General features: G+C 44.4%; 1 protein-coding gene across 2 annotated transcripts in view; it reads left to right on the top strand.

Moving 5' to 3' along the window:
• LOC145338870 (striatin-interacting protein 1 homolog) overlaps positions 1 to 26410 on the top strand; it is a 173254-nt gene that overhangs the window by 2743 nt on the left and 144101 nt on the right. For both annotated transcript variants that reach the window (XR_013885918.1, XM_080183267.1), the window contains exons 2-3: positions 1491 to 1560; positions 17208 to 17282. Coding sequence is in view for 1 of the 2 variants with exons in the window: in XM_080183267.1 (XP_080039393.1) it covers positions 1491 to 1560; positions 17208 to 17282 (145 nt within the window). In the remaining variant the exon portion in view is untranslated. The remainder of the gene's footprint in view (positions 1 to 1490; positions 1561 to 17207; positions 17283 to 26410) is intronic.

Here is a 26410-nt window from a genome sequence, read left to right as displayed (position 1 = left end):
CTTCCTTCGCTAGCAAAACTACACCACCTCCTTTTCCTTCCAGTCTATCTTGCCGAAATGCTGAGTACCCATGGATATTCAGTTCCCAGACTTGGTCTCCTTGTAACCATGTCTCAGTAATTGCCACCAAATCATGTACTTCTGTTTCTATTTGTGCCATTAACTCACAAATTTTGTTCTGAATGTTTCGTGCATTTAGATACAAAGCTTTTATATTTGTTTTACTGGTAAATTTCCTGACTCTTTTATAATTCTTTGGTGCATAAGGACATTCGCCCTTTCTATCTGTCTCTTTTATTGTCCGGTAACCATCCACCACACTGCTAACCTGCACTCTTACTTTCTCCTTTAATTTGGCTTTTCTAATTTTCCTTACAATTGAAACCACCTCCCCAAGTTTAAAGTCCTGTCTACAGTTCTGGGGACTGCACTTTTGGAAGGATGTAAAGGCATTAGAAAGAGTTTTGATACAGGTATTCAAAATCATGAGGGATTTGGACAGAGTAATTAGGGAGAAATGTTCCCAAAGGTAGGAGAGTCCAGAAGTAGGGATCATAGTTTGAGGACAAGGAGTAAACCTTTTAGAACTGAGGTGAGAAGAAATTTCTTCACCTAGAGGATGGTAACTTTGTGGAATTCATTACCACAGAATGTAGTTGAGGTCAAAACATTGCATGATTTCAAGAAGAAATTAGATATAGCTCTTGGGGCTAAAGGGAATCAAGGGATATGAGGGGAAGGCGAGATCAGGAAAATGAATTCGATAATCAGCCATGATCAAAATGAATGGCAGAGCAGGCTCTAAGGGCTGAACGGCTTACTCCTCCTAAGTTCTATGAAAATTGTTCTCATTGGTGGAATGGTCAAGTATCAGTGGGCACCAAATTGAAATGATTAACAAAATAAATGGCTTCTTTTAAGGAAAAATATTTTTACACAGCAAGTGGTTAGGATCTGGAATGCACTGCCTCAGTATGATACAGGCAGATTCAATCATGACTTTCAAAAGAGAATTTGATCATTATGTCAAGAGAAGTTTGTATAGTTACGGAATATATAGGGCAGTGTTGTGTTATGTGATTTGCTCTTGCAGAGAACAAGCACTGAAATGATAGGCTGCCTGCTGTGCTGGAACACAAGTGGCGAGAGCTTGGACTGAAGGAGACTACAGAAAAGTATTGGGCGGGGGAGGGGTGGTGAGGCTAAGGCCAAGGGGGATTAGAAAATAAAAGGTACACACTCACTGTATTGCTCCCATCTGCAACATCTCTCACCATCTCTCCATTTTTGTGACAAACCTGACTGTGTTTCTTGCATTTTCTAATTCTTCCTTTTGCCATACTTGCATGTAAAACATTGCATTTGAAGTTTAGGAGAATGGTGCTGGGCAATCTAATAGCTTTAATTCTGCTGTTTAATGGTGAGATTGTGCACCATCTACTAATTTTCTGTTTATTTAATCAGATTTTAAAAGTATCTCTCCTCCACAGGGTTTCTCTGAATCACCTGACTTGGAGTTTGAATACTCTGATAGTGATAAATGGGCCGCAGAACTTTCAGGTAAGGACAGAAAGTGAAATATCTCTACCTTGCTTTCTTGATCTTGCCTGAAATTATTGGAGAGGATTCTTCAAGACAGGATTTACTCCCACTTGGAAATAAGTGGGTGTATTAGCGAGAGGCAACATCGTTTTTTGAAGGGGAGGTCATGCCTCACTAACTTGATTTGAGTTTTTCGAGGAAATGACAAAGATGATTGATGAGGGTAGGGCAGTGGATGTTGTCTACATGGACTTCAGTAAGGCCTTTGACAAGGTCCCTATTGGCAGACTGGTGCAGAAGGTGAAGTCGCTTGGGACCAGAGGTGAGCTGGCAAGGTGGATACAGAACTGGCTCGATCATAGGAGACAGAGGGTAGCAGTGGAAGGGTGTGTTTCTGAATGGAGGGCTGTGACAAGTGGCATTCCTCAGGGATCAGTGCTGGGACCTTTGCTAATTGTAATATATATAAATGATTTGGAGGAAAATGTAACTGGTTTGATTAGTAGGTTTGTGATGACACAAAGGTTGGTGGATTTGCAGATAGCAATGAGGACCTTCAGAGGATATAGCAGGACATAGATTAGTTGGAGACTTGGGCGGAGCGATGGCAGCTGGCATTTAATCCAGACAAATGTGAGGTAATATATTTTGGAAGGCCTAATATAAATAGGAAATATACAGTAAATGGCAGAATCCTTAAGAGAATTGATAGGCTGAGGGACCCGGGTGTATAGGTACACAGGTCACTGAAAGTGGCAACGCAGGCAGAAAAGGTAGTCCAGAAAGCATACAACATGCTTACGTTCATCGACCGAGGCATTGAGTTTAAAAATTGGCAAGTCATGTTGCAGCTTTATAAAACCTTAGATAGGCCGCACTTGGAATATAGCATTCAATTCTGGTAGTCACACGACCAGAAGGATGAAGAGGCTTTGGAGAGGGTACAGTGAAGATTTACCAGAATGTTGCCTGGTGTGAAGGGCATTTGCTATGAGGAGAGGTTGGAGAAACTTGGTTTGTTCTCACCAGAATGACCTAAGTTGAGGAGCGACCTGATAGAAGTTTGCAAGATTATGAAGGGCATGGACAGAATGGATAGTCAGAAGCTTTTTCCCGGGATGGAAAAGTCAATTACTGGGGGCATAGGTTTAAGGTGCGAGGAGAAAGGTTTAAAGGAGCTGTACGAGGCAAGTTTTTTACATAGAGGGTGGTTGGTGCCTGGAACCCGCTGCCGGGGGAGATAGTGGAAGCAGATACAGTAGTGACATTTAAGGGGCATCTTGACGAATGCATGAATAGGATGGAAGTGGAGGGAGGGTAGGGGATTTTAGTTCAGTCAGGCAGCATGGTCGGTGCAGGCTTGGAGGGCCAAAGGCCCTGCTCCTGTGCTGTAATTGTCTTTGTTCTCTTCCCCCCACCCCTTCTCACCACCATACTCCTTTATCCCAAGAGTTATATCTAATTACTTCCTAAATCTCACAACGTTTTGGCCTTAACTACTTTCTGTGGTAGTGAATTCCACAGATTCACCACTCTGGGTGAGGGTGTTTCTCCTCACCTCAGTGCTAATTTGTTTACCCCATAAGCTCAAATTATGACCCCTAGTTTTGGACTCCTACAGCTTTGGAACATTCTTTCTGAATCTACCCTGTCTAATGTGTTGGAGCCCCCGGAGGCTGTCCTCCTCCCTCTCTCAAACAGATACATCATTTTAGATGCTGCTGGGGAGGACATCGTATCTGAAGATGATGACAGTAGTGGCCAGGACAGTGGCACCACTGCTGGCTCTGCTGTACAGCAGGGAGGGTCAAAGTGCAGGTATGCAGTGGTAGTCAGGGGTTCAGTAATAAGGGGCCAGGTCAGGCACTTCTATGACAGCGATCAAGACTCTAGGATGGTCTATTGCCTTCCTGGTGCCAGGGTCAAGGACGTCTTGCAGTGGGTACAGGGCATTCTGAAGCAAAACGGCAAACAACCAGTAGTTGTGTTTCATGTTGGAATTAACATCATTAGTAGGAAGGAAAAGGCAATCCTGTAAAATAAGTTCAGGGAGTTAGGAAGACAGCTGAAATGCAGGACCTCCAGAGCTATATTCTCAGGACTACTTCCTGTGCCACGTGGTAATGAGGCAAGTAATAGGAAGACAGTGCAGTTTGTAAAGTGGCTTGAGAGTCAGTGCAGGAGGGAGGGGTTCAGATTTTTTGACCACTGGGATCCCTTCCACAGCAAATGGGACCTGCGCAGAAAGGACAGGTTACATCTTAACTGGAAGCGCACTAACAAACTAGCAGGAGATTTGATCATGCAGTTCAAGTGAATTTAAAGTAATAAGGCGGGGGAGGAGTATGACAGGGAAGGCAGATGAAATTAAAGCTTGGATTACGACATGGAATTATGATGTGGCAATCATAGAGATTTGGATGAAAGAAGAGCAGGACTGGCAGCTTAGCATTCCAGGACTTAGATGCTTTAGGCGAGATCGAGAGTGTGACAAAAGACGTGGAGGCTATTGCTTTACTGATTAGGGAGAATGTCATGGCTATAGAAAGAGAGGACACCTTGGTGGGACCATGCAGTGAGGCCATATGGAACTCGGGAATAGCAGTGGTGCAACCACACTGTTGGGATTGTACTACAGACCTCCCAACAGCCAGTGTGAACTAGAGGAACTGATATGTCAGCAGATTGTGGGAATATATAAAAAACCACAGGGTTGTTGCGATGGGCAATTTTAACTTCCCCAACATAGACTGGGATTCGTTTAGTGCTAGGGGCTTGGCCAGGGCAGAATTTATTGAGTGCGTCCAAGAGTGTTTCGTGACGCAATATGTAGTAGCCCCTTCCTGAATTGAACCATCTTATACCTGGTTCTGGGAAACGAGCCTGGACAGGTGATTGATGTCTCAGTGGGAATCCATTTTGGGAACAGTGATCACAGTTCTGTAAGTTTCAAGATACTTGTAGAAAAGGACAGAAGTAATCCCAGAGTGAAAGTACTAAATTGGAGGAAGGCTAATTACAGCAATATTAAACAGGAGCTAGGGAATGTAGACTGGAGATGGCTATTTGAGGGTAAATCCACATCTGATATGCGGAAGTCTTTTAAAAGTCAGTTGTTAACAATTCAGGACAAATATGCGCCTATAAAAGTGAAGCGTAAAGATGGCAAGATTTCAGGAATCCTGGATGACGAGAGATTGTGAGCTTAGTGAAAAAGAAGGAGGAGGCATATCATACATAAACTTCAGGAAGTTGAAAGTGGATAAGGCTCTGGAGGAATACAAAGATAGCAGGAAAGAACTTAAACAGGGACTTAGGAGGGCAAAAAGGGCCATGAAATATCCTTGGCAGGCAGGATTAAGGAGAATCCCAGGCTTTTAATGCATATATAAGGAAGAAGAGGATAACTAAGAAAAGGATAGGCCCACTCAAAGAATTTGTATGTGGAACCAGATGAGATGGGTGAAGTCCTTAACGAGTACTTTGCATTAATATTCATAAAGGAGAAGAATGTGGTGGATGGTGAGTGTAGAAAGAAGGATGTTGACATTTGAGATCACATTGAGATAAAAGACAGGTAGTATTGGAAATTTTGAAAAACATGAAGGTGACAAGTTTCCAGGGCCAGATAGAGTCTATCCCAGAATACTGGGAGGGGCAAGGGAAGAAATTGCTGAGGCCTTGGCCAAAATCTTTGTAACCTTTTCAGTCACAAGTGAGGTACCAGAGGATTAGACAGTAGTTAAGTGTTCCTCTGTTTAAGAAGGGCAGAAGAAAGAATCCAGGAAATTACCTCCCTATGAGTCTTACATCAGTGGTGGGGAAATTATTGGAGAAGATTCTTCGGGGCAGGATGTACTCACATCTGGAAGACAACGGGCTTATTCACAACAGACAGCATGGTTTTGTGAAAGGGAGGTCGTGTCTCACAAACTTGATTGAGTTCTTTGAGGAAGTGACAAGAAACATTGACCAGGGCAGGGCAGTGGGTGTTGTATGCGTGGACTTCAGTAAAACCGTTGTTAAAGTTCCTCATGGCACGCTGATACAGAAGGTGAAGCCATATGGGCTCTGAGGTGAGCTGGTAAGATGGATGCAAAACTGGACATGGAAAGCAGAGAGTTTTAACTGGAGGTCTGTGACGAGCGGTATTCCACAAGGATCAGTGCTAGGGCCTGTGTTGTTCTTAATATATATATGTAAATGAGTGGAGGAAAATGTAGGTGGTCTGATTAGTAAATTTGCAAATTATACAAAAACTGGGGGAGTAGTGGATAGTGAGGAGGATTGTCAGAGAATACAACAGGATATAAATTAACTGGAGACCGGGGCCAAAAGATGGCAGATGGAATTTAACCCAGACAAATGTGATGTGATGTGATTTGGAAGGTCGACTGCAGAAGGAAAATTCGCAGTAAGTGGTAGAGCCCTTATAAATATTAACGTACAGAGGAATCTAGGTGTCCAGTTCCCTGAAGGTGGCAACTCAGGTGGACACGAAGGCGTATGGCATGCTGGCCTTCATTGGTCAGGACATTGAGTATAGGAATTGGAAAATCATGTTTCAGCTGTTTGAGACTTTGGTTAGGCCGCGTTTGGAGTATTATGTGCAATTCTGGCCGCCACACTACTGGAAGGATGTTGATACATTGAAAAGAGTGCAGAAGGGATTTACCAGGATGTTGCCTGGTTTGGAGGAGATGGACTAAGAAGAAAGGTTGAAGAAACTTGGATTGTTTTCATTGAAGCGTTGAAGAATGAGGGGGGGACCTGATAGAGGTTGGATAGAATGGACAGTTAGAGTCTTTTTCCCAAGGTCAAAGGATCAATTACTCGGGGGAGTAGGTGAGAGGCGGAAGTTTAAAAGAGAGACAAGTTGTTCACACAGGTGGTGAATGCCTGGAGTGTGCTGCTGGAGGAGGTGGTGGAAGCAGATTCTATAAATGTGTTCAAAAGGCATCTGGGTTGGTACATGAATAGGCAGGGAATAAAGGGGATATGGACCACGTAAAGGCAAGAAAATATTAGACTAGAGAGGCATCTGTATCGGCACAGACTTGATTGGCCGATGGGCCTGTTCCTGAGCTGTACTGTTCTTTGTTCTTAATCCTGTTGAATTTTATAAGTTTCTGTGATCCCGTCTCACTCTTCTAAACTCCAATGAACATAATCCTAACTAACTTAGTCTCTCCTCATATGACAGGCCTGCCATCCCTGGAATCCGCCTGATAAATCTTCACTGCACTCCCACATTTGCAAGAACATCTTAGAACGTAGAACAGTACAGGCCCTTTGGCCCTCGATATAGCGCCGACCATGGAACCAATCTAATGACCCTGTAACCTAAACTATTCCAATGTTATCCATGTGCCTATCCACTGACCATTTGAATGCCCTTAAAGTTGGCGAGTCCACTACTGCTGCAGGCAGGGCATTCCATGCCCTTATTACCCTCTGAGTAAAGAACCTACCTCTGACATCCGTCCTATAATTACCACCCCTTAATTTAAAGCTATGTCTCGTGCTAGCCATCACCATCCGAGGAAAAAGGCTCTCACTATCCACCCTATCTAACCCTCTGATCATCTTGTATGCCTCAATCAGGTCACCTCGTAACCTTCTCTCTAATGACCAGAACTGTATGCGATACTCCTAGTGCGGCCACACCAGAGTTTTGTACAGTTGCGACATGACTTCACGGCTCCAAAATTCAATCCCTCTACCAATAAAAGCTAACACACCGTATGCCTTCTTAACAACCTTATCAACCTGGGTACCAACTTTCAGGGGCGTATGCACATGTACACTGAGATCTCTCTGCTCGTCGACACTACCAAGAGTCCTTCCATTAGCCCTATGTTCTGTACTCCTGTTACTCTTACCATCTTCCTTCAGATGAGGACACTAAAACTGCACATAATACGCCAGGTGTGGTGTCACCAATGCTCAATACAATTGCAGTAAAACATCCCTATTCCTGTATTCAAATCCTCTTGCTATTAAAGCCAACATATCATTTGCTTGCTTTCGTGCCTGCTGTACCTGCACACTTACTTTGAGCAACTGATGCCCAAAGACACCAAGGCTTTGCTGAACATCCAACCCTCAATTTACACCGATTCAAATAGTCTGCCATTCTACTTTTGCCACCAAAGTGGATAATCTCACATTTATCCACATTATACTCCATTTCCGTGTGGATGCCCACTCACTCAGCCTCTCCACATCACGCTGAAGCATCTCTGCATCCTCCTCACAGCTCACCCTCCACCCAACTCTGTACCATCTGCAGATTTGGAAGTTCCTCTTCCAAATCATTAAATTTAATGGGAAAAAAAGGGTCCCTGAGGATCCCCACTAGTCGCCAACTGCCAATCGAGAAAAGATCCATGTATTCCAACTCTTTGCTCCCTATATGCTAACCAGCTTTCTATCCATTTCAAGATACTGCCTGCAATCCTATGTGCTTTAACTATACATAGTAGTCTGCTATGTGAGATCTTTGAAAGTCCAAATAAACCACATTCATCAGCTGGCATTGTCTGATTATACCACTGCTTTCCAAATGCAGTGCTACGAAATCCTTGAAAATAAATTCAGCAACTTCCATACTACCAACGTTAGGCTCTCTGGTCTGTTGTTCTGTTTTCTTTCTGTCCCCCTTTTTAAATAGTGGGTTTACATTAGCTACCCTCCAATCTGTAGGAACTATTCCAGAGTCCGATGAATTTTGGAAAATAACCATCAATGGATCTACTTCCTTCAGCACTCTGAGATGAAGATTATCAGGCCCTGGAAATTTATCCATCTTCAACCCCATTAATTTCCCCAAAACCACTTTTCTAACACTGATTTCCTTTAGCTCTTCACAAAAACATGTTTCTTTCAGAACTTCCAGTACATTATTCATTTCTTTGTGAAGACAGATCAAAGTACAAATTTAATTGCTCGGCCATTTTTGTTGTTTCCCATGTTGAATTACCCAGTTTCTGACTGTAAGGTGCCTACATTTGTTTTTGTCTTTTTTTTCTCTTTACGTGCTTGCAGAAACTTTTGCAGCCAGTTTTTATGTTCCCTGCTAGCTTGCTTTCATATTCTGTTTTCCCCTTCTGAATCAATCCTTGGTCTTCCTATGCTGAATCTTAAACTACTCCCAATCCTCAGGCCTGTTGCTGCACTTGCCGCACAGTCTGTTTTAACCTTATACGGTAGATAAAGATTTGTGAGTAGACTTCTTGTTAACACAATGTTTATTCTCACACAATTATTAATCACCCACCCAAACAACAATAAGTTATCTTACAGAATACTAAAGTTCAAGTCCAATACTAGACCGTTAAGGTACCCTGTGTCTGGTAAAGAAACAGTTTGACCAGAAAGTGTCCTTTGTCCTGGAGTTGGCTGATATCCTGCAGCTGCAGCCTGTTTATCTCTGTCCAATTTCTTTTGAGGTTGTACCCTGTCTGTTTCAGTTCTTGTCCAATTATCACAGTGTGCTCTTGCAAATCGCTGTCTTAGGTGGCCCGTTTGGCCACAGGCCTGTTGCTTTTTCTTGCCAATTTGTACTCTTCTTTGAATTTAATACTATCTCTAATTTCCCTTGTAAACCATGGTTTGGTCACAGTTCTCGTCCCACTTTTGTACCTAATAGGAATAAACAAATTTTGGAGTTCACCTGTTCGCGCCTTGAATGGCAGCCATTGCCTGTCCATTGTCCTTCCTTTCAACAATGTTTCCAGTCCATCATCACCAACTCGTGTCTCATATCATCATAATTACCTTTATTGAGATTTCGGACCCTGGTCTTAAAATCAGTTCCAAAATTATCCACCTTGATCAAGAATTCTATCATACCATGGTCACTCATCCCCAAGCTTTGTCTCACAACTAGACTGCCAGCTGATCCTTTCTCATTGCACAATATCCAGTCCAAAATGGCCTGTTCCCTTGTTGGTTCCCCGACATATTGGTGCAGAAAACTATCCCACCTCTTTCCAGAAATTACTTCTCTATTTTGTTGTGACTAATTTTTGATCCTCAAAATCTATATTCAGATTAAAGTCTTCCATAATGTCAGATGTTCCTTTATCACATCATCTGTGCTTTTCTGTCTAATGCTATTCCCAACATCACCATTACAGTTTGGTGGCCTTTTTACTACCCTCAGAAATGTATTTTGCCCCTTGGCATTTCATAACTCAACCCACAAAGATTCCACATCGTGTGTGTTGGTATCTTTACTCAGTATCGTATCAATATCTTCTTTAATCAACAGTGCAACTCCACCTCCTTTTCCTTTTGTCTGTCCTTCATAAGTACTGAATAACCCTCAATGTTTACTTCCCATCCTGGTCACCCTTTTCCCGTGATTCTATAAACCCAACTATAGAACATAGAACATTACAGCGCAGAACAGGCCCTTCGGCCCACGATGTTGCGCCGACCAGTTGAAAAACAATGACCCTCTAACCTAAACCAATCCCTTTTCATCCATAAACTTATCCACGGATCTCTTAAATGCCCCCAAACTAGGCGCATTTACAAGTGCAGCAGGCAGGGCATTCCAATCCCTCAGCACCCTCTGGGTAAAGAACCTACCCCTGACATCCGTCCTATAACTACCCCCCCTTAATTTAAAGCCATGCCCCCTCGTGCTAGCTTTCTCCATCCGAGGAAAAAGGCTATCACTATCCACCCTATCTAAACCTCTAATCATCTTATATGTTTCAATAAGATCCCCTCTTAGCCGCCTTCTTTCTAGCGAAAACTACCCCAAATCCCTCAGTCTCTCCTCATAGGACCTCCCCTCCATACCAGGCAACATCCTGGTAAACCTCCTCTGCACCCTCTCCAAAGCCTCCACATCCTTCCTATAATGTGGGGACCAGAACTGCACACAATACTCCCAAGTGCGGCCGCACCAGAGTTGTGTACAGTTGCAACATGATGCTGCGACTCCTAAATTCAATCCCCCTACCAATAAACGCCAAGACACCGTATGCCTTCTTAACAACCTTATCTACTTGATTCCCAACTTTCAGGGATCTATGTACACATACACCTAGATCCCTCTGTTCATCCACACTATTCAGAGTCCTCCCGTTAGCCCTATACTCAACACATCTGTTATTCCTACCAAAGTGAATTACCTCACACTTCTCCGCATTAAACTCCATCCGCCACCTCTCGGCCCAGCTCTGCAACCTGTCTAAGTCTCTCTGCAAACTATGACACCCTTCCTCACAATCTACCACACCTCCGACTTTGGTGTCATCAGCAAATTTACTAATCCACCCAACTATACCCTCATCCAGATCATTAATAAAAATTACAAACAGCAGTGGCCCCAAAACAGATCCCTGAGGCACACCACTCGTAACTGAACTCCATGACGAATATTTACTATCAACCACCACCCTCTGTCTCCTATCTGCTAGCCAATTCCTGATCCAATTTCCTAGATTACCCTCAATCCCATACATCTGCATTTTCTGCAGAAGCCTACCATGGTGAACCTTATCAAACGCCTTACTAAAATCCATATATACCATACTATATCAAAGTCTTTTACATCTATCTGCGCAACTGATTCATCCATTTTAATTTGACTGAGCCGAGTGTTCAGGTACAAAACCTTAAAGCTAGTCGTTTTAAAGTTCCTTGTCTCTTTGGTTTGAACAGATCCCACCTCCCCCAGAAGTGGTCTCAATGCTCACCACTATTCTATGACCAGGCCAATTCTGTATCCATCTAGCCAGCACACTCTGGAGTCCCGTGAGACTTTACCTTTTGTACCAGCCTGACAGGTGGGACCTTGTCACATGCCTCACCGAAGTCCATGAAGACAACATCCACTGTCTTTCCCTCGTGAGTCATTCTTGTCACCTCCTCAAAAAACTCAATCAAGTTAGTGAGACATGACCTTCCCCACAAAGCCATGCTGTCTATCACTTATTCTATTTCCTTCCAAATGTGAATAAATCCTGCCATTCATCAGCCCGCTGGCCCAATTGATCAAGATCCGTTGCAATTCTATATAACTTCTTTCACTGTCGACTATGCCACCAATCTTGGTGTCATCTGCAAACCTCCTAAGTTCTCATCCAATTAATTATTAATATAAGTAACAAATAACAGTGGACCCAGCACCAATCCCTGATGCATATTGTTGGTTACAGGCCTCCAGTTTGAAAAACAGCCCTCTACAACCTCTCTCTGTCATCAAGCCAATTTTGTATCCATTTGGCTACCTCACCCTGGATCCTGTGAGACTTAACCTTGCTACCATGTGGTGCCTTGCTGAAGTCCATGTAGGCAACATCAACTGCACTGTCCTCATCTATCTTCTGGGTTACCCCTTCAAAAAACTCAATCAAATTCGTGAGACATGATTTTCCACTCGCGCAGCCATGCTGAATGTCCCTAATTAGTGTTTGCCTCTGTAAATGCCTGTGGATCCTGTCTGTCAGAATGTCTTCTAACAACTCGCCCACTATAGATGTTAGGCTCACCGGCCTGTAGTTCCCAGTATTTTCCCTGCAGCCCTTCTTAAATAAAAGCACGACATTTGCCACCCTCCAATCTTTAGGCACCCCAATGATTCAAAATCTCTGCTAGAGGACACGCAATCTCCTCCGTAGCTTCCCACAATATCCCAGGATAACCTTCATCAGGTCCCGGTTCTCAATAGTAAGTACTGATGAGAAATATTCATTTACGATCTCACCCACCTCTTGTGGATCCTCAGATAGGTGATCCTTAAGAAGCCCTATTCTCTCCCTAGTTATCTTTTTGCCCTTTATGTACTTGTAGAACATTTTGGATTTTTCATTGCCTTGTCTGCCAAAGCAATCTCATGTCCTCTTTTTGCCCTCCTGATTTCTCTCTCAACTCTACTCCCACAACCTCTATACTCTTCAAGGAATCCACTTGATCCCAGCAGCCTATGCACGTCATATGCCTCCTTCTTCTTCTTCTTGACTGGGGCCTCAATATCCCGAATCATCCAGGGTTCCCTACAACCAGCTTTGCCCTTCACTCTAAAAAGAATGTGCTTACCGTACACCCTGGTTAATGCATGCGGTTTTGAAAGCCTCCCACTTACCAGTCGTTCCTTTGCCTGCCGACAGACACTCCCAGTCAACTTTTGAAATTTCCTGTCTCCTGCCATCAAAATTGGCATTGCCCCAACTTAGAATCTTAACTTTTGGGCTCGACCTATCATTCTCCATAGCTAATGGAATTATAGCCACTGGTCCCAAAGTGATCCCTCACTAACGCTTCTGTCACCTGCCCTTCCTTATTTCCCAAGAGGAAGTCAAGATTTGCCCTTCCGTCTATTTGGGCCATCCAAATGAATGAGAAATTCCTCCTGAATACACTCAACAAATTTCTCTCCATCCAAGCCCCTGATACTATGGCTGTCCAAGTCAATGTTAGGAAAGTTAAGTTATTACCACCCTATTTTTCTTGCATCTATTTGTAATCTCCTATAAGACCATAAGACATAGGAGCAGAATTATGCCATTTAGCCATCAAGTCTGCTCTGCCATTCAGTCATGGCTGATATTTTTCTCATCCCCATTCTCCTGCCTTTACCCATAACCCCTGATCTTTTTAATCAAGAACCTATCTATTTCTGTCTTCAAGGCACTCAATGACCTGGCCTCCACAGTCTTCTGCAGCAAAGAGTTCTGCAAATTTACCACTCTCTGGCTAAAGAAATTCCTCTTTATCTCCGTTTTAAAGGACCGTCCCTTTAGCATGAGGTTGTGCCCTCTGCTTCTAGTTTTTCCTGCTAGTGGAAACATCTTCTCCATGTCCACTCAGGCCTCGCAGTATCCTGTAAATTTCAATAAGATTCCCCCCTCGTCCTTCTAAACTCCAAATACAGACCCAGAATCGTCAACCGTTCATCGAATGAGAAGCTCTTCATTCCAGGGATCATTCTTGTGAACCTCCTGTGGACCTTTTCCAAGGCCAGTACATCCATCATCTCTCAATACTCCAAACAGCGTCTGACTAGAGTCTTATACAGCCTCACAAGTACGTAAGAACATAAGAAATAGGAGCAGGAGTAGGCCATCTAGCCCTTTGAGCCTGCCCCGCCATTCAATAAGATCATGGCTGATCTGAAATGGATCAGTTCCACTTTCCTGCTTTCTCCCCATAACCCTTAATTCCCCTTGTCTGTCAAAAACCTATCTACCCGTGACTCTAAGCGGGAAGAATCTCTCTACATCTACTCTATCCAGCCCTTTCATTATCTTATACGTCTCTATAAGATCCCTCCTCATCCTTCTAAACTCCAATGAGTACAGACCCAGTCTATTTAGTCTCTCTTCATATTCCAACCCCCTCATCTATGGTATCAGCCTAGTGAACCTGCTCTGCACTCCCTCCAAGGCCAAAATATCCTTGCGCAAGTGCGGCCACCAAAACTGCACACAGTACTCCAGCTGCAGCCTCACCAGTACCCTGTACAGTTGCAGCAAGACCTCCCTACTTTTATATTCTATCCCCCTGGCTATAAAAGCCAGCATACCATTCGCCTTCTTGATCACCTGCTGCACCTGCAGACTGGGTTTTTGAGACTCATGCACAAGGACCCCCAGGTCCCTCTGCACCGTAGCATGCTGCAGCTTTTCGCCCTTTAAATAATAATCCCTCCTACTATTATTTCTGCCAAAGTGAATAACCTCACACTTGCTAACATTATACTCCATCTGCCAGGTTCTCGCCCACTCGATCAGTCTATCCAGATCCCTCTGCAGACTTTCCACACCCTCCGCGCAATTTGCTTTTCCACTCGTCTTCATGTCATCAGCAAATTTTGTCACCCTACACTCAGCCCCCTCAACCAGATCATCTATATAAATGGTAACTAGCTGAGGCCCCACCGCTGATCCCTGCGGCACTCCACTAGTCACCAACCGCCAATCAGAATAGCACCCATTGATACCAACTCTCTGCCTCCTATTGGACAACCAATCCTCTATCCACGCTAACACCTTACCCCCAACTCCGTGCACCCTTGCTGTTATATTCTACTCCTCTCGACATGAATGCTAACATTGCATCTGTGTTCCTAACTGCTGACTGAATCTGCACGTTAACCTTAAGAGAATCTTGAACAAGGACTCCCAAGTCCCATTATGTTTCTGATTTCTTAAGCATTTTCCCATTTTGAAAATAGTCTGTGCCTCCATTCTTCCTTCCAAAGTGCATAACCTCACATTTTTCCGCATTGTATTCTGCCTGCCACTTTTTTGCCCACTCTCCCAACCTGTCCAAGTCCTTATGCAGCCCCCCCCACCTCCTGAATACTTCCTGTCCCTCTACATACCTTTGTATCATCTGCAAACTTAGCAATAGTGCCTTCAGTTCGTTCCTCCAAATCATAATGTATTTGCTCCTCTATAGTACAATCAGTGATTTCCCTCTTCCTATTTCTCAGTTCTACCCATATAGACTCAGTGGGTGAATCCTCAGAAATATCCCCTCTCAGTACTGCTGTGATGTTTTCCTTAATCAAAAACGCAAGTCCTTCTTCTCTCTCCTGTTCCATCTTTTCGATAGCATCTGTATCCTGGAATATGGAGCTGCCAGTCCTGTCCCTCCCTTAGCCATGTTTCAGTAATTGTTATAATATCCCAGTCACATGTACCCATCCATGCCCTGAGCTCATCTGCCTTGCCCATCAGGCGTCTTGCATTTAAATAAATGCTGTTTAATCTGGTCTTTGCTTGTTCTCTGCTCTGCTTTTGCCTGACCTGTCTAGTGCTAGGATTACTAACACTGCCTTTAATATTTAATGTGCTCTCTTTAACATCTGTGCTGTCCTCAACCTTCTCCTGGCTGCTTTGGGTCCCTACCCCCTGCCAAACTAGCTTAAGCCCTCTCTAGTGGCTCTAGCAAATCTTCCTTCCAGAATATTAGTCCTGCTCCAGTTCACGTGTAACACATTCCTCTCGAACAGATCACTTCTGCCCCAGAAGAGATGCCAGTGATCCACAAACCTAAATCCTTGCCCCCTGCATCAGCTCTCCATAATGCATTCAACTGCTTCGTCTTCCTATTCCTTCTCTCACTCGCATGTGGCACCAGGAGTAGTCCAGAAATTAGTATCTTTGAGGTTTTGCCCTTTAGCCTTCTGCGTAACTCTCTATATTCACACTTTAGGACCTCATCTTTTTTCCTACCTATGTAGTTGGTACCAATGTGGGTTTTCTCCGGGTGCTCCAGTTTCCTCCCGCAGTCCAAAGATGTGCGGGTTAGGATGATTGGCCATGCTAAAATTGTTCTTAGTGTCCTGAGATGCATAGGTTAGAGAGATTAGTGGGTAAATGTGTAGGGATATGGGGGTAGGGCCTGGGTGGGATTGTGGTTGGTGCAGACTAAATGGGCCAAATGGCCTCTTTCAGTACTGTAGGGATTCTATGATATCCTTTGGCTGCTCATCCTCCTTCTTAAGAATGTCCTGCAACCGCTCAGAGACTTCCTTGACCCCGGCACTGGGAGGCAACAAACCATCCTCGACTCTCAATCACAGTCACAGAAATGCCCGCCTGTGCTTCTAACTAGTGAGTCCCCTAGTACTACTGCTCGCTTGCTCTTCTACCTTGATCTATAGCAGAACCAGGTGTGATGCCACAGGCCTGGCTGCTGCTGGAATCTTTTCCCCATTTGAAAGGGGAATAGCCGGAGGAGACTACTGCACTACCTGCCTGCCTCACCTGGAGTCACTCATCTTTCTGACAGAACCTGTGGTGTGACAACCTCCCTGTAACTAGTGTCTATCGCACTCTCTGCTTCCTGTACGCTCCGCAGTGCGTCCAGCTGCCGCTCCAACCAAACAGTGCGGTCTGTGGGGAGTTGCAGCTAGACACACTTCTTGTAGACAAAGTTGTCAGGGAGACTAGATTGCTCTCTAATTTCCCACATTTGGTAGCATCAGCCCTAACTACCATACTGCCATCTTACTGCCAAGGACAAAAAAAAACTCAACTCACCTTTCCCTTGCTTGTGGTCCTCACGGTGACTTTTTTTTGGTTAGCAGAGGAGGTAGGGAGGGAAACATTGAAGCAGTGTTTGGGGTTTAACTGTCTCGTGATTACCTGAACATAAAAAATGTGCAGGGGTACGGGGAAAATTTAGGGGAATAGTACTGAACTATAATGCTCGTTTGGAGAGCTGGTGCAGATACATTGAGCCAACTGGTGGCCGCCTCCTTGACCCTAACAATTCTGTGATTCTGTTAAAGGCAGGTGTTTCTCTCTAATTGGTAGAAGAGTCAGTGATGGAGGGTGCCATATCGAATTGACCTTTTGGAAAGTTACAAATGATAGTACACAGAAGATCCGTTTAGTAATGGGATGAAAGGGACAGAATAGCTGAGATATGTTTGGTGGAGTGGTGTGGAGGCCAAAGTTGTAAATTGGTGGGAGATGAATGGGTGAGGGAGGAAGTGCATGTAATGTGAACTCAGCTAACCATAGTGGAGTGGATTGCACGGCTACAGAAAAAGGATAACCCAACACTTCTCCATAAGTGCTGTTGATTTACACATACTTTCTCCTGCAGTGCTTAACCATTGATCTCATCTATGTTACAGCGCTCTGTCTGAGTGTCACCTTAACATACTCTCATTATTAATGTTTTGATAGAGCTCTATAGCTACACGGAGGGTCCTGAGCTTCACCTGAACAGGAAATGCTTTGAAGAAGAATTCAAGACTCATGGTAATTAAGTTGTTTTTGATAAATACAAACAGTGCCTATATAAATTGCTGATGAATGTTATCTCAAAGATGTTCCCTTTGTTGCTCCATCCAATTGTGATTGTTTTAATGATTGTGACACAAACGCTAGTCTTTGAGCCATTCTTTTTTAACCTTCCTATTATGGCATTTCACACTTTTTCCATTTCACGTATGATGGTCGTTGTGGTACATGTGGGTGCCGGCGACGTAAGCAAAATGCAAACTGAGGATCTGGGGAGGGAGTATGAAAAGCTGGGAATGGAATTAAAAAGTAGAACCGACAAGGTGGTTATCTCTGGGCTACTGTCTGAACCGAGTGCAGACGGGCGTAGGGTTGACAGGATTAAGGAAGTGAATGGGTGGCTCAGGGATTGGTGTGGGAGGAATGGGTTTGAATTTATGGGGCATTGGCACCAGTATTGGGGTAGGTGGGACCTGTTCGGGCGGGATGGGGTTGGTCTGAACCGTGCTGGGACCAGAGTGCTGGCAAATCGAGTAAAGAGGACTGTAGACAGGGCTTTAAACTAATTGGGGGGGGGGGCGGAGGCCGGAGGGGAGGGTGCGAAGGTAGGTGATGTTACGAGGTCTAAAGTTAAGGAGAGGCTACAGGTAAGGGAAGAGGCCGAGGATGTCCCAATAATAGAGGGAGTAGGGGGCATGAGTATAGTTGGTGGCGTTGCGGCAAATAGGGTCCAGGTGAAGGCTGGGATGAAAGCGCTTTATCTGAATGCACGAAGCATTCGGAATAAAGTGGATGAGCTGGTGGCGCAGATCGACACAAATGGATACGATCTGGTGGCCATTACAGAGATGTGGCTGCAGGGTGACAGGGACTGGGAGCTGAATGTACAGGGCTATCAAGTGTTTAGGAAGGATAGGCGGAGGGAAAAGGGGGAGGGGCGTAGCTCTGCTGATTAAGGATAGCATCACGGTGGTAGCAAGGGATGATATTGGAGCCAAGGAGCAGAGGGTGGAATCGTTGTGGGTGGAGATTAGGAACAGCAAAGGGAGGAAGACGCTGGTGGGTGTCGTCTATAGGCCCCCGAATAATGATCTGGAGGTGGGGCGGGCTGTTAACGCGCAAATAAGTGCGGCGTGCAGGAATGGGACGGCCGTAGTTATGGGGGATTTCAATCTGCATTTTGATTGGTCAACCCATGTTGGACGCGGGGGGCTCGAGGAAGAGTTCTTGGAATGCTGCCGGGATAGTTTCCTCAAACAGTGTGTGTTGGAGCCGACGAGGGAGCGAGCTATCTTGGATCTGGTGCTATGTAATGAGGCGGGTAGAATTAGGGACCTTGTGGTGAAGGATCCTCTTGGGGAGAGTGATCATTGTATGGTGGAGTTTCTGGTGCAGATGGAGGAGGAGAAAGTGGGTTCCCGGACACGCGTCCTTTGTTTGAATAGAGGGGAGTACGGTAGGATGAGAGAAGAATTGGCGAATGTGGACTGGGGGAGCGCGTTGGAGGGAGGGTCTGTTGAGGAGCAGTGGAGGATCTTTAAGGAGATCTTTCTTGGTGCTCAGCGGAAATTTATTCCGATGGTCAAAAAGGATAGTAGGAGGAGAGGTAATAAGCCGTGGATAACGAAGGAGGTGAAGGAAAGTGTTAAACTAAAAGCGGAGGAATTTAGAGTAGCTAAGAGTAGTGGGCGAGAAGAGGATTGGGAGAGGTTTAAATGTCAACAAAGATTGACAAAGAAGTTGATAAGGAAGGGTAGGAGAAACTATGAAGCTGGGCTAGCGCTTAACATAAAAAAGGATAGCAAGAGTTTTTATAAATATATAAAAAGGAAGAGGCTGGCTAGGGTGTATGTTGGTCCTTTAGAGGATGAGAAAGGGGACCTAGTGGTAGGGGATGGGGATATGGCTAAGGTATTGAATAACTTTTTTGTTTCTGTCTTCACGGAGGAGGACGTGAATAATTTGCCGGGTGTTAGCGATGGAAAGGTGGTAGGACTGGAGGGTCTCAATGACATTACTGTTACTAGAGAGGCGGTGCTCGACAGACTGGAGGGGCTGATTGTGGACAAGTCCCCAGGACCGGATGGAATGCATCCGAGGGTTCTGAAAGAAATGGCGGAGGTGATAGTGGATGCCTTGGTGGTTATTTTCCAGAAGTCGCTGGATTCCAGGGAAGTGCCGGATGATTGGAAAATGGCTAATGTTACGCCGTTGTTTAAGAAGGGTGCCAGGCAAAAGGCGGGGAATTATAGGCCGGTTAGTTTAACGTCTGTGGTAGGTAAAATGTTAGAATCTGTCATTAAGGAGGAAATTGCGAGGCATCTTGAAGGGAATTGCTTGATAGAGCAGACGCAGCACGGTTTCATTAAAGGGAAGTCGTGTCTGACAAATTTACTGGAGTTCTATGAGGATGTGTCTAGGGCGGTGGATAGAGGAGAGCCGGTGGATGTGGTCTTTCTAGATTTTCAGAAGGCGTTTGACAAAGTACCTCACAAGAGGTTATTGCAGAAGGTCGAGGGACATGGAGTTGGGGGTAGGGTGTTAGCGTGGATAGAGGATTGGTTGTCAAATAGGAGGCAGAGAGTGGGGGTCAACGGGTGCTATTCAGATTGGCGGATGGTGACTAGTGGAGTGCCCCAGGGGTCGGTGCTGGGGCCTCAGCTTTTTACCATTTATATAGATGATCTGGAGGAGGGAACCGAGTGTAGGGTGTCGAAATTTGCTGATGACACCAAGATTGGGGGAACGGCAAATTGTGCGGAGGGTGTGGAGAGTCTACAGAAGGATCTAGATAGGCTGGGCGAATGGGCCAGGAAATGGCAAATGTAATTTAACGTTGGCAAGTGTGAGGTGGTCCACTTTGGTAGGAAGGACTATTACTTACGGGGCGAAAAACTGCAGCAGGCGACGGTGCAGAGGGACCTCGGGGTCCTTGTGCATGAGTCGCAAAAACCCAGCCTGCAGGTGCAGCAGGTGGTCAGGAAGGCGAATGGGATGCTGGCCTTCATAGCGAGGGGGATTGAATATAAAAGTAGGGAGGTCTTGCTGCAGCTGTATAGGGCATTGGTGAGGCCGCAGTTGGAGTACTGTGTGCAGTTTTGGGCGCCGCACCTGCGCAAAGATATTTTGGCCTTGGAGGGAGTGCAGAGGAGGTTTACTAGGCTGATACCGGAGTTGAGGGGGTTGAGCTATGAGGAGAGGCTGAATAAACTGGGCTTGTACTCGTTAGAGTTTAGAAGAATGAGGGGAGATCTCATTGAGACGTATAAGATGATGAATGGGATGGATAGGATAGAGGTGGAAAGACTCTTCCCGCTCAGAAAAGACAGTAGGACTAGGGGGCACAGCCTCAAGATAAAAGGGGGGCGGTTTAGATCGGAGTTGAGGAGGAACTTCTTCACTCAAAGGGTGGTGAATCTCTGGAATTCTCTGCCCGTTGAAGTGGTGGAGGCTGCCTCGCTAAATATTTTTAAGACGCGGGTTGATGGGTTTTTGATAGGAGAGGGGATTAAGGGTTATAGGGAGAGGGCGGGAAAGTGGAACTGAGCCACGACAGATCAGCCATGATCTTATTGAATGGCGGGGCAGGCTCGAAGGGCTGGATGGCCTACTCCTGCTCCTATTTCTTATGTTCTTATATTTCGCAGTGCTTATACGTCAACCTATTTGTAGACTAGTCCTGTGAATTCAGACCAGATCCCATTTTATGTGACTGAATTTTGCCTTACTCCAATCCAGAACATATTTAGTCTTATATATTTTCCCCACTTCATTTCTGAAGAAAAACGAACCAAATTAAAGTTCTTTGCTAATTACAAGAGAAACCTTCGGGTACATTCTGAAAAGCATTTGATCTCGTGTGTTACTTTTTATTCCAGACTAACTTGTAATAGTAAACAACGTAAAAGGTAAGGTTTCCAAAATAAAACTCATGGAATAGGTCTCTGTCACCTTGGAGAAAAACTTGACTGAAGGACAGAAAATAGAGGCATGGTTAATGGCTGTTTCTCAGACTGGAGGATGGTAGGTTTAATGAGACGCTGTATGTTCCTATGGGGAAAATATAAACCAAAACAACTGTTAACCCCGAAATGAAGAGATTACCAACAGGATTGCACGTTTGTAACTTTAGCACAAACCAGAATCAGTGCAAATTAAACACGAATTAATGAGTAAACTATACTTCAGAAGAAAAGGTAAACTTTGTTTTAAGTAGTCAGTACAACAAAGGTGCATCTTGCACAAACGCCTGTGTCATTTCCTGCATACACAAAGCACTACGTGGACACATAGTTCTACAATATGCTGTTCTTTATTCATGCAGGATAGGCCAGGAGTGCTATTTGACGACAGATTTCACTTTCATGTTTCGTGTCCAATTATCAATCAGACATGCTTACAAGTTTTTCTCTTCCTTGGCTCATGACAGTCTTGATGTAATTTTCCAGAGTTAGTTTTCAACCAACCAATCTCAGTTCAGCAGTTTAGTTGGCCACTTCTTTAAAAATATCAAGCTTCAGATGTAAGTACTGAACTGAGTTCCATGGAGACATCGACAACACTGTCTGGAAAGGGAACCTGTCCTGCTCATCATGTACAAGTGAATAATTGCTCCAGGACCACAGAGTAAATGGGCATTAACTGCTGGCCAGCCAGCGACATCCACGTCCTACAAATCAATAAAAAAAAAGGTTTCTATCTTTACTACTCTTTCAGGCAGAAAATTCCAGCCCCTACAATCCTGTGTGTGAAAGATTTTTTTTTCTTATCTCCCATTTAATCTATGCCCCCTACTTACTTATTTCTCTGCATAAGTTAGTAGGCCTTCCCCCTACAGTGTCCAGACACCTCACGTCTCAATCAAATATCTTCCCTCAGCTGCTTCTATTCCAAGCGTATCCTCATTGCTGCAATTTTTCAGTCTTGGCAACATCCTTGCAAGTTTCCTCTGAAGCATTTAAATCCTTTCAGTAATAAGGTGACCAGAACTGCAGACAGTACTCAGAATTGTGGCCCCGCGAATGTTTGCTGTCACTGCACCATAACCTCCCTGCTCTGATGTTCTCTGTCTAAGTGAATAAATTAAAGGAATCCATTTGCCTTCCTTATCACCTTATTCATCTTGTCCTAATTTCAGAGATCTGTGGATAGTCACTCTAAGGTCCTTCAATTCCTCTGTACCTTTCAGTATCTTTCAATTTAATATGTAATCCTTCGTCTTGTTTAGCCATGTTGTGGAGATAGAACATTACAGCGCCGTACAGGCCCTTTGGCCCTCGATGCCACTGTTGAATTGGGATGGGCACAGTAGTAAGTCTGTCAACGCCAGGTTTAAGTCCGACAGATTTAATTGCAATCACAAGCTTTCGGAGATCTGTTTCTTCATCACCTGGTGTTGTGAGACTTCCCGTGATGTCTTGCTTGACCTCCCTAAATGCATCACCTCAGGTTTCTCTGGGTTGATTTCCATTTGCCACTTTTCTGACCATGTGAACAGGCCACCAATAGAATCCCTACATTGCGGAAAGAGGCCATTCAGCCTATTGAGCCTACACTGGCAACAATCCCACCCAACCTCTATTTCTGTAACCTCACGCACTTACCCTGCTAATTCCCTGAACCTACACCTAAAGATAAGACGTCATTTTGCAACCATTGCTGAAAAACCTTCAAGTTGCTGGAATTCCAAATTTTGAAAGGGACAGACTGAATGGTGGTGATATACTTGTGCCATTGTGTGTAAGTTAATTGTTGTGATTAAAATGGTGTTGCCGTAGTCTGTTTGGTTAGTGAGGGATGTTCAGTTGGGCAACACTGGGTCCTGACTTACTGGCTTCCCAGGGTCGCATTGCTGGGAGCCCCACAGATGTGCTGGGGAATCCCTTTAGAAAATTCCCACTAAAGGATTTACCTGGCAATTATCCAGAAGTGATAACTTCTCCGAATTACCTTTCGCTGGGAATCATGCAGCAAAAAGAGTTAAATCGCCAAGTTCAGATCGTTCTGCCAGTTTTATCTTCGTAGTTAGCCTGAAAAAGTTAGAAGGAAAACGACACTTCTAACTTCAGACCCAGACGGAGCATGAACAAGGCAACCCTCACCACCCCAATGTCCGACCACTTCTGGGCCTGGTTCGACTTGTGCTATGAAAAGGGGTGATGTCCCCATCCCTGTGCCGCATTTAAATTATGCTGAGGCATTTGGGGACACGTTGTTTGACCTGTCCTGTGTGAGGAAGGTTGGGTAAGACAGGGGCTTTGCAATGACCGTGAAGATAAGGTGGTGGTTGCTACTCTGCATTATAACAGTTGATCACTCCTGTTCACTCTTACCGTCAGTTTTTTTGAAATTTATTAAGTATTCACTTACACAGATGAACTAGTCTCAACTAGAAATATTTTTACTGATTTAAAAAAAAAACTCCTGATTGCTAATACAGTAGTTTTATATTAGTGTGGTGAAGCTGCAAAACAGTCGAAACAATGACTTATTAATGTTCTATAAAAGCCTCCATCAAAAAACACAGGTAAAAGCACCATAGAAATAGAACCATAGAAAATTACAGCTCAGAAACAGGCCTTTTGGCCCTTCTTATCTGTGCCAAACCATTTTTTTGCCTAGTCCCACTGACCTACACTTGGACCATATCCCTCCACACCCCTCTCATCCATGAACCCGTCCAAGTTTTTCTTAAATGTTAAAAATGACCCCGCATTTACCACTTTATCCAGCAGCTCATCCCACACTCCCACCACTCTCTGCGTGAAGAAGCCCCCCCTGCCTAATATTCCCTTTAAACTTTTCTCCTTTCACCCTTAACCCATGTCCTCTTTCTTTTTTTCCTCCCCTAGTCTCATGGAAAAAGCCTGCTTGCATTCACTCTATCTATACCCGTCAAAATGTTATACATCTCTATCAAATCTCCCTTCATTCTTCTATGCCCCAGGGAATAAATTCCAAACCTATTCAATGTCTCTCTGTAACTCAGCTTCTCAAGTCCCGACAACATCCTTGTGAACCTTCTCTGCACTCTTTCAACCTTATTTACATCCTTCCCGTAACTCGGTGACCAAAACTGTACACAATACTCCAACTTTTATACGCGATTCTCTGATTTATAAAGGCCACTGTACCAAAAGCACTCTTTATGACCCTATCCACCTGTGACATCACTTTTAGGGAATTCTGTACCTCTATTCCCAGATCTCTCTGTTCAACTGCACTCTTCAGAATCCTAACATTTACCCTGTATGTTCTACTTTGGTTTGTCCTTCCAAAGTGCAATACCTCACACTTGTCTGCATTAAATTCCATTTGCCATTTTTCAGCCCATTTTTTTCAGTTGGTCCAAATCCCTCTGCAAGCTTGAAAACCTTCCTCACTGTCCATGACACCTCCAATCTTTGTATCATCAGCAAATTTGCTGATCCAGTTTACCACATTATCATCCAGATCATTGACATCTCAACACAAACCCTCTGAGGATTTAGTTGTTATCTTTAAAGTATCATTAAACCTCAACCCCAATATCCTTTGGATCTGGCGACAACTGCTCTCACAGTTGGTCCTTCTGGTTGGAGCAGGAGGTCAAGAATAAGAATGAGAGTTCCTGACGCTCATGTATATGGAGCCCCACCTGCATCCCTGCACGGTCCCATTCCACCACCGCGCCCCCCCCCCCCCCCCCCCCCCCAATCGTATGCACACCCCACCTCCCCTCAAACTGCTGGGGCGGGTGGCAGCAGAGGCCTCCGTATTAAGCTTCCCCGACTGCTTATGACTTCCCAAACTGCGCGTCATTCTGGATCAGCTGTACAGGCCCGGAGTGTGTGTATATTTCCACCACCACCAACACCCCCACCCCACACACACACACACACACACACACACACACACAAAAAAAGCACTCTGAGGACCTCCTCTAACTAATTAGGGTGGTCAATTTAAAAATACACTCATCCCCAACTAGGAATCCTGTCCTGCTGCCTGAAGCCAGTGACATCACCCTGCTTGCAGCACCAAATTGTATATGGGGGTTTCCTCTGGAAGCGTATCGCTCAAACTTAAGCTAATACGGACAGTGAAAATGTAGTATACTGATTTTTAAGATGTGACTTTATTTAACCAAACGATCGAATAGGAGAATGCTATGAGGAAGACCTGCACTCGAGGTCAAGAATGCAGGCAGCTGGATATCAGTCTGAAGAATTATACATTTCCAAATTACATTCTGGCAATTATACATTCCCAAAATCATTTTGCTCACCTTTCTGGTGCGCATTGTCTAGTAAGTGTTCGTACAAATGAGACAATAAGCCATCCTGTTGTTAATTACAGCTAATAACAATACACATCCTGACCTCATAGGATTTCATTCGTCATTAATTATGGATGTTACCTCCCTTCTGTTGCCCAGCAATATGGGACGCTGGACAATGAAATAGGAGAATGAGTCCCATCGAATTGAGCCCACGTGACTCCCGTCTGACCCTGAGAAATTCCTTCTGTCTGCTACCACTTGAGTTATCACTAGGAATTGAATGACTCTATTCATAAAGCTAGTATTGGTAACCATCGTGTCCCCAACCACTGCTGATAGCATTACTGCTTTTCAGTCGACCTTTTGTTTCTTCCCTCTCCCACCAGAGCCTGCTGTAGTTTATCATTGACTGAAGTTTCACAAAATGTAACCAAAAGTAAAACGCATCCATCTTATAACTTCAGAATACATATTATAGTATTTTAAGTGAGAAATATTTGGTAGTCATACAGACCTGACTTCTTTTTGATTTATTATTATCACATGAATTAACATACAGTGAAAAGTACAGTTTCTTGTGTGCTATCCAGACAAATCAATGGCAACAGCCCTGGCTGGCTTATGTTCCCATAGGCCAAGATCATCCATTCGAAAGTTAGTATTGTGTTAGTGTTCCTAAACCTATGGTTGTGTGTTTCATTAGCCTAATTAGCCCCTCTACATTAATGTGATACTGTCTTCACACTTTTAGAAGATTCATTGGACAGCCCTGGATGTGTCTTGCATTTTAATAACTGTGTTCAGTTCTCAAAATAACAGTCCTACAAAATCTCAACAGAGAAATGTGCCAGAACGTCTGTCTGTATCTCCATTTTGAAAAGAGTTT

The sequence above is a fragment of the Carcharhinus amblyrhynchos genome, unplaced genomic scaffold, assembly GCF_965287045.1.
Source record: "Carcharhinus amblyrhynchos unplaced genomic scaffold, sCarAmb.v2.hapA chromosome_203, whole genome shotgun sequence".
NCBI classification, from domain to species: domain Eukaryota; kingdom Metazoa; phylum Chordata; class Chondrichthyes; order Carcharhiniformes; family Carcharhinidae; genus Carcharhinus; species Carcharhinus amblyrhynchos.
Note: the sequence above shows the minus strand (reverse complement) of the source record. Positions and strands in the feature narration are given on the sequence as shown.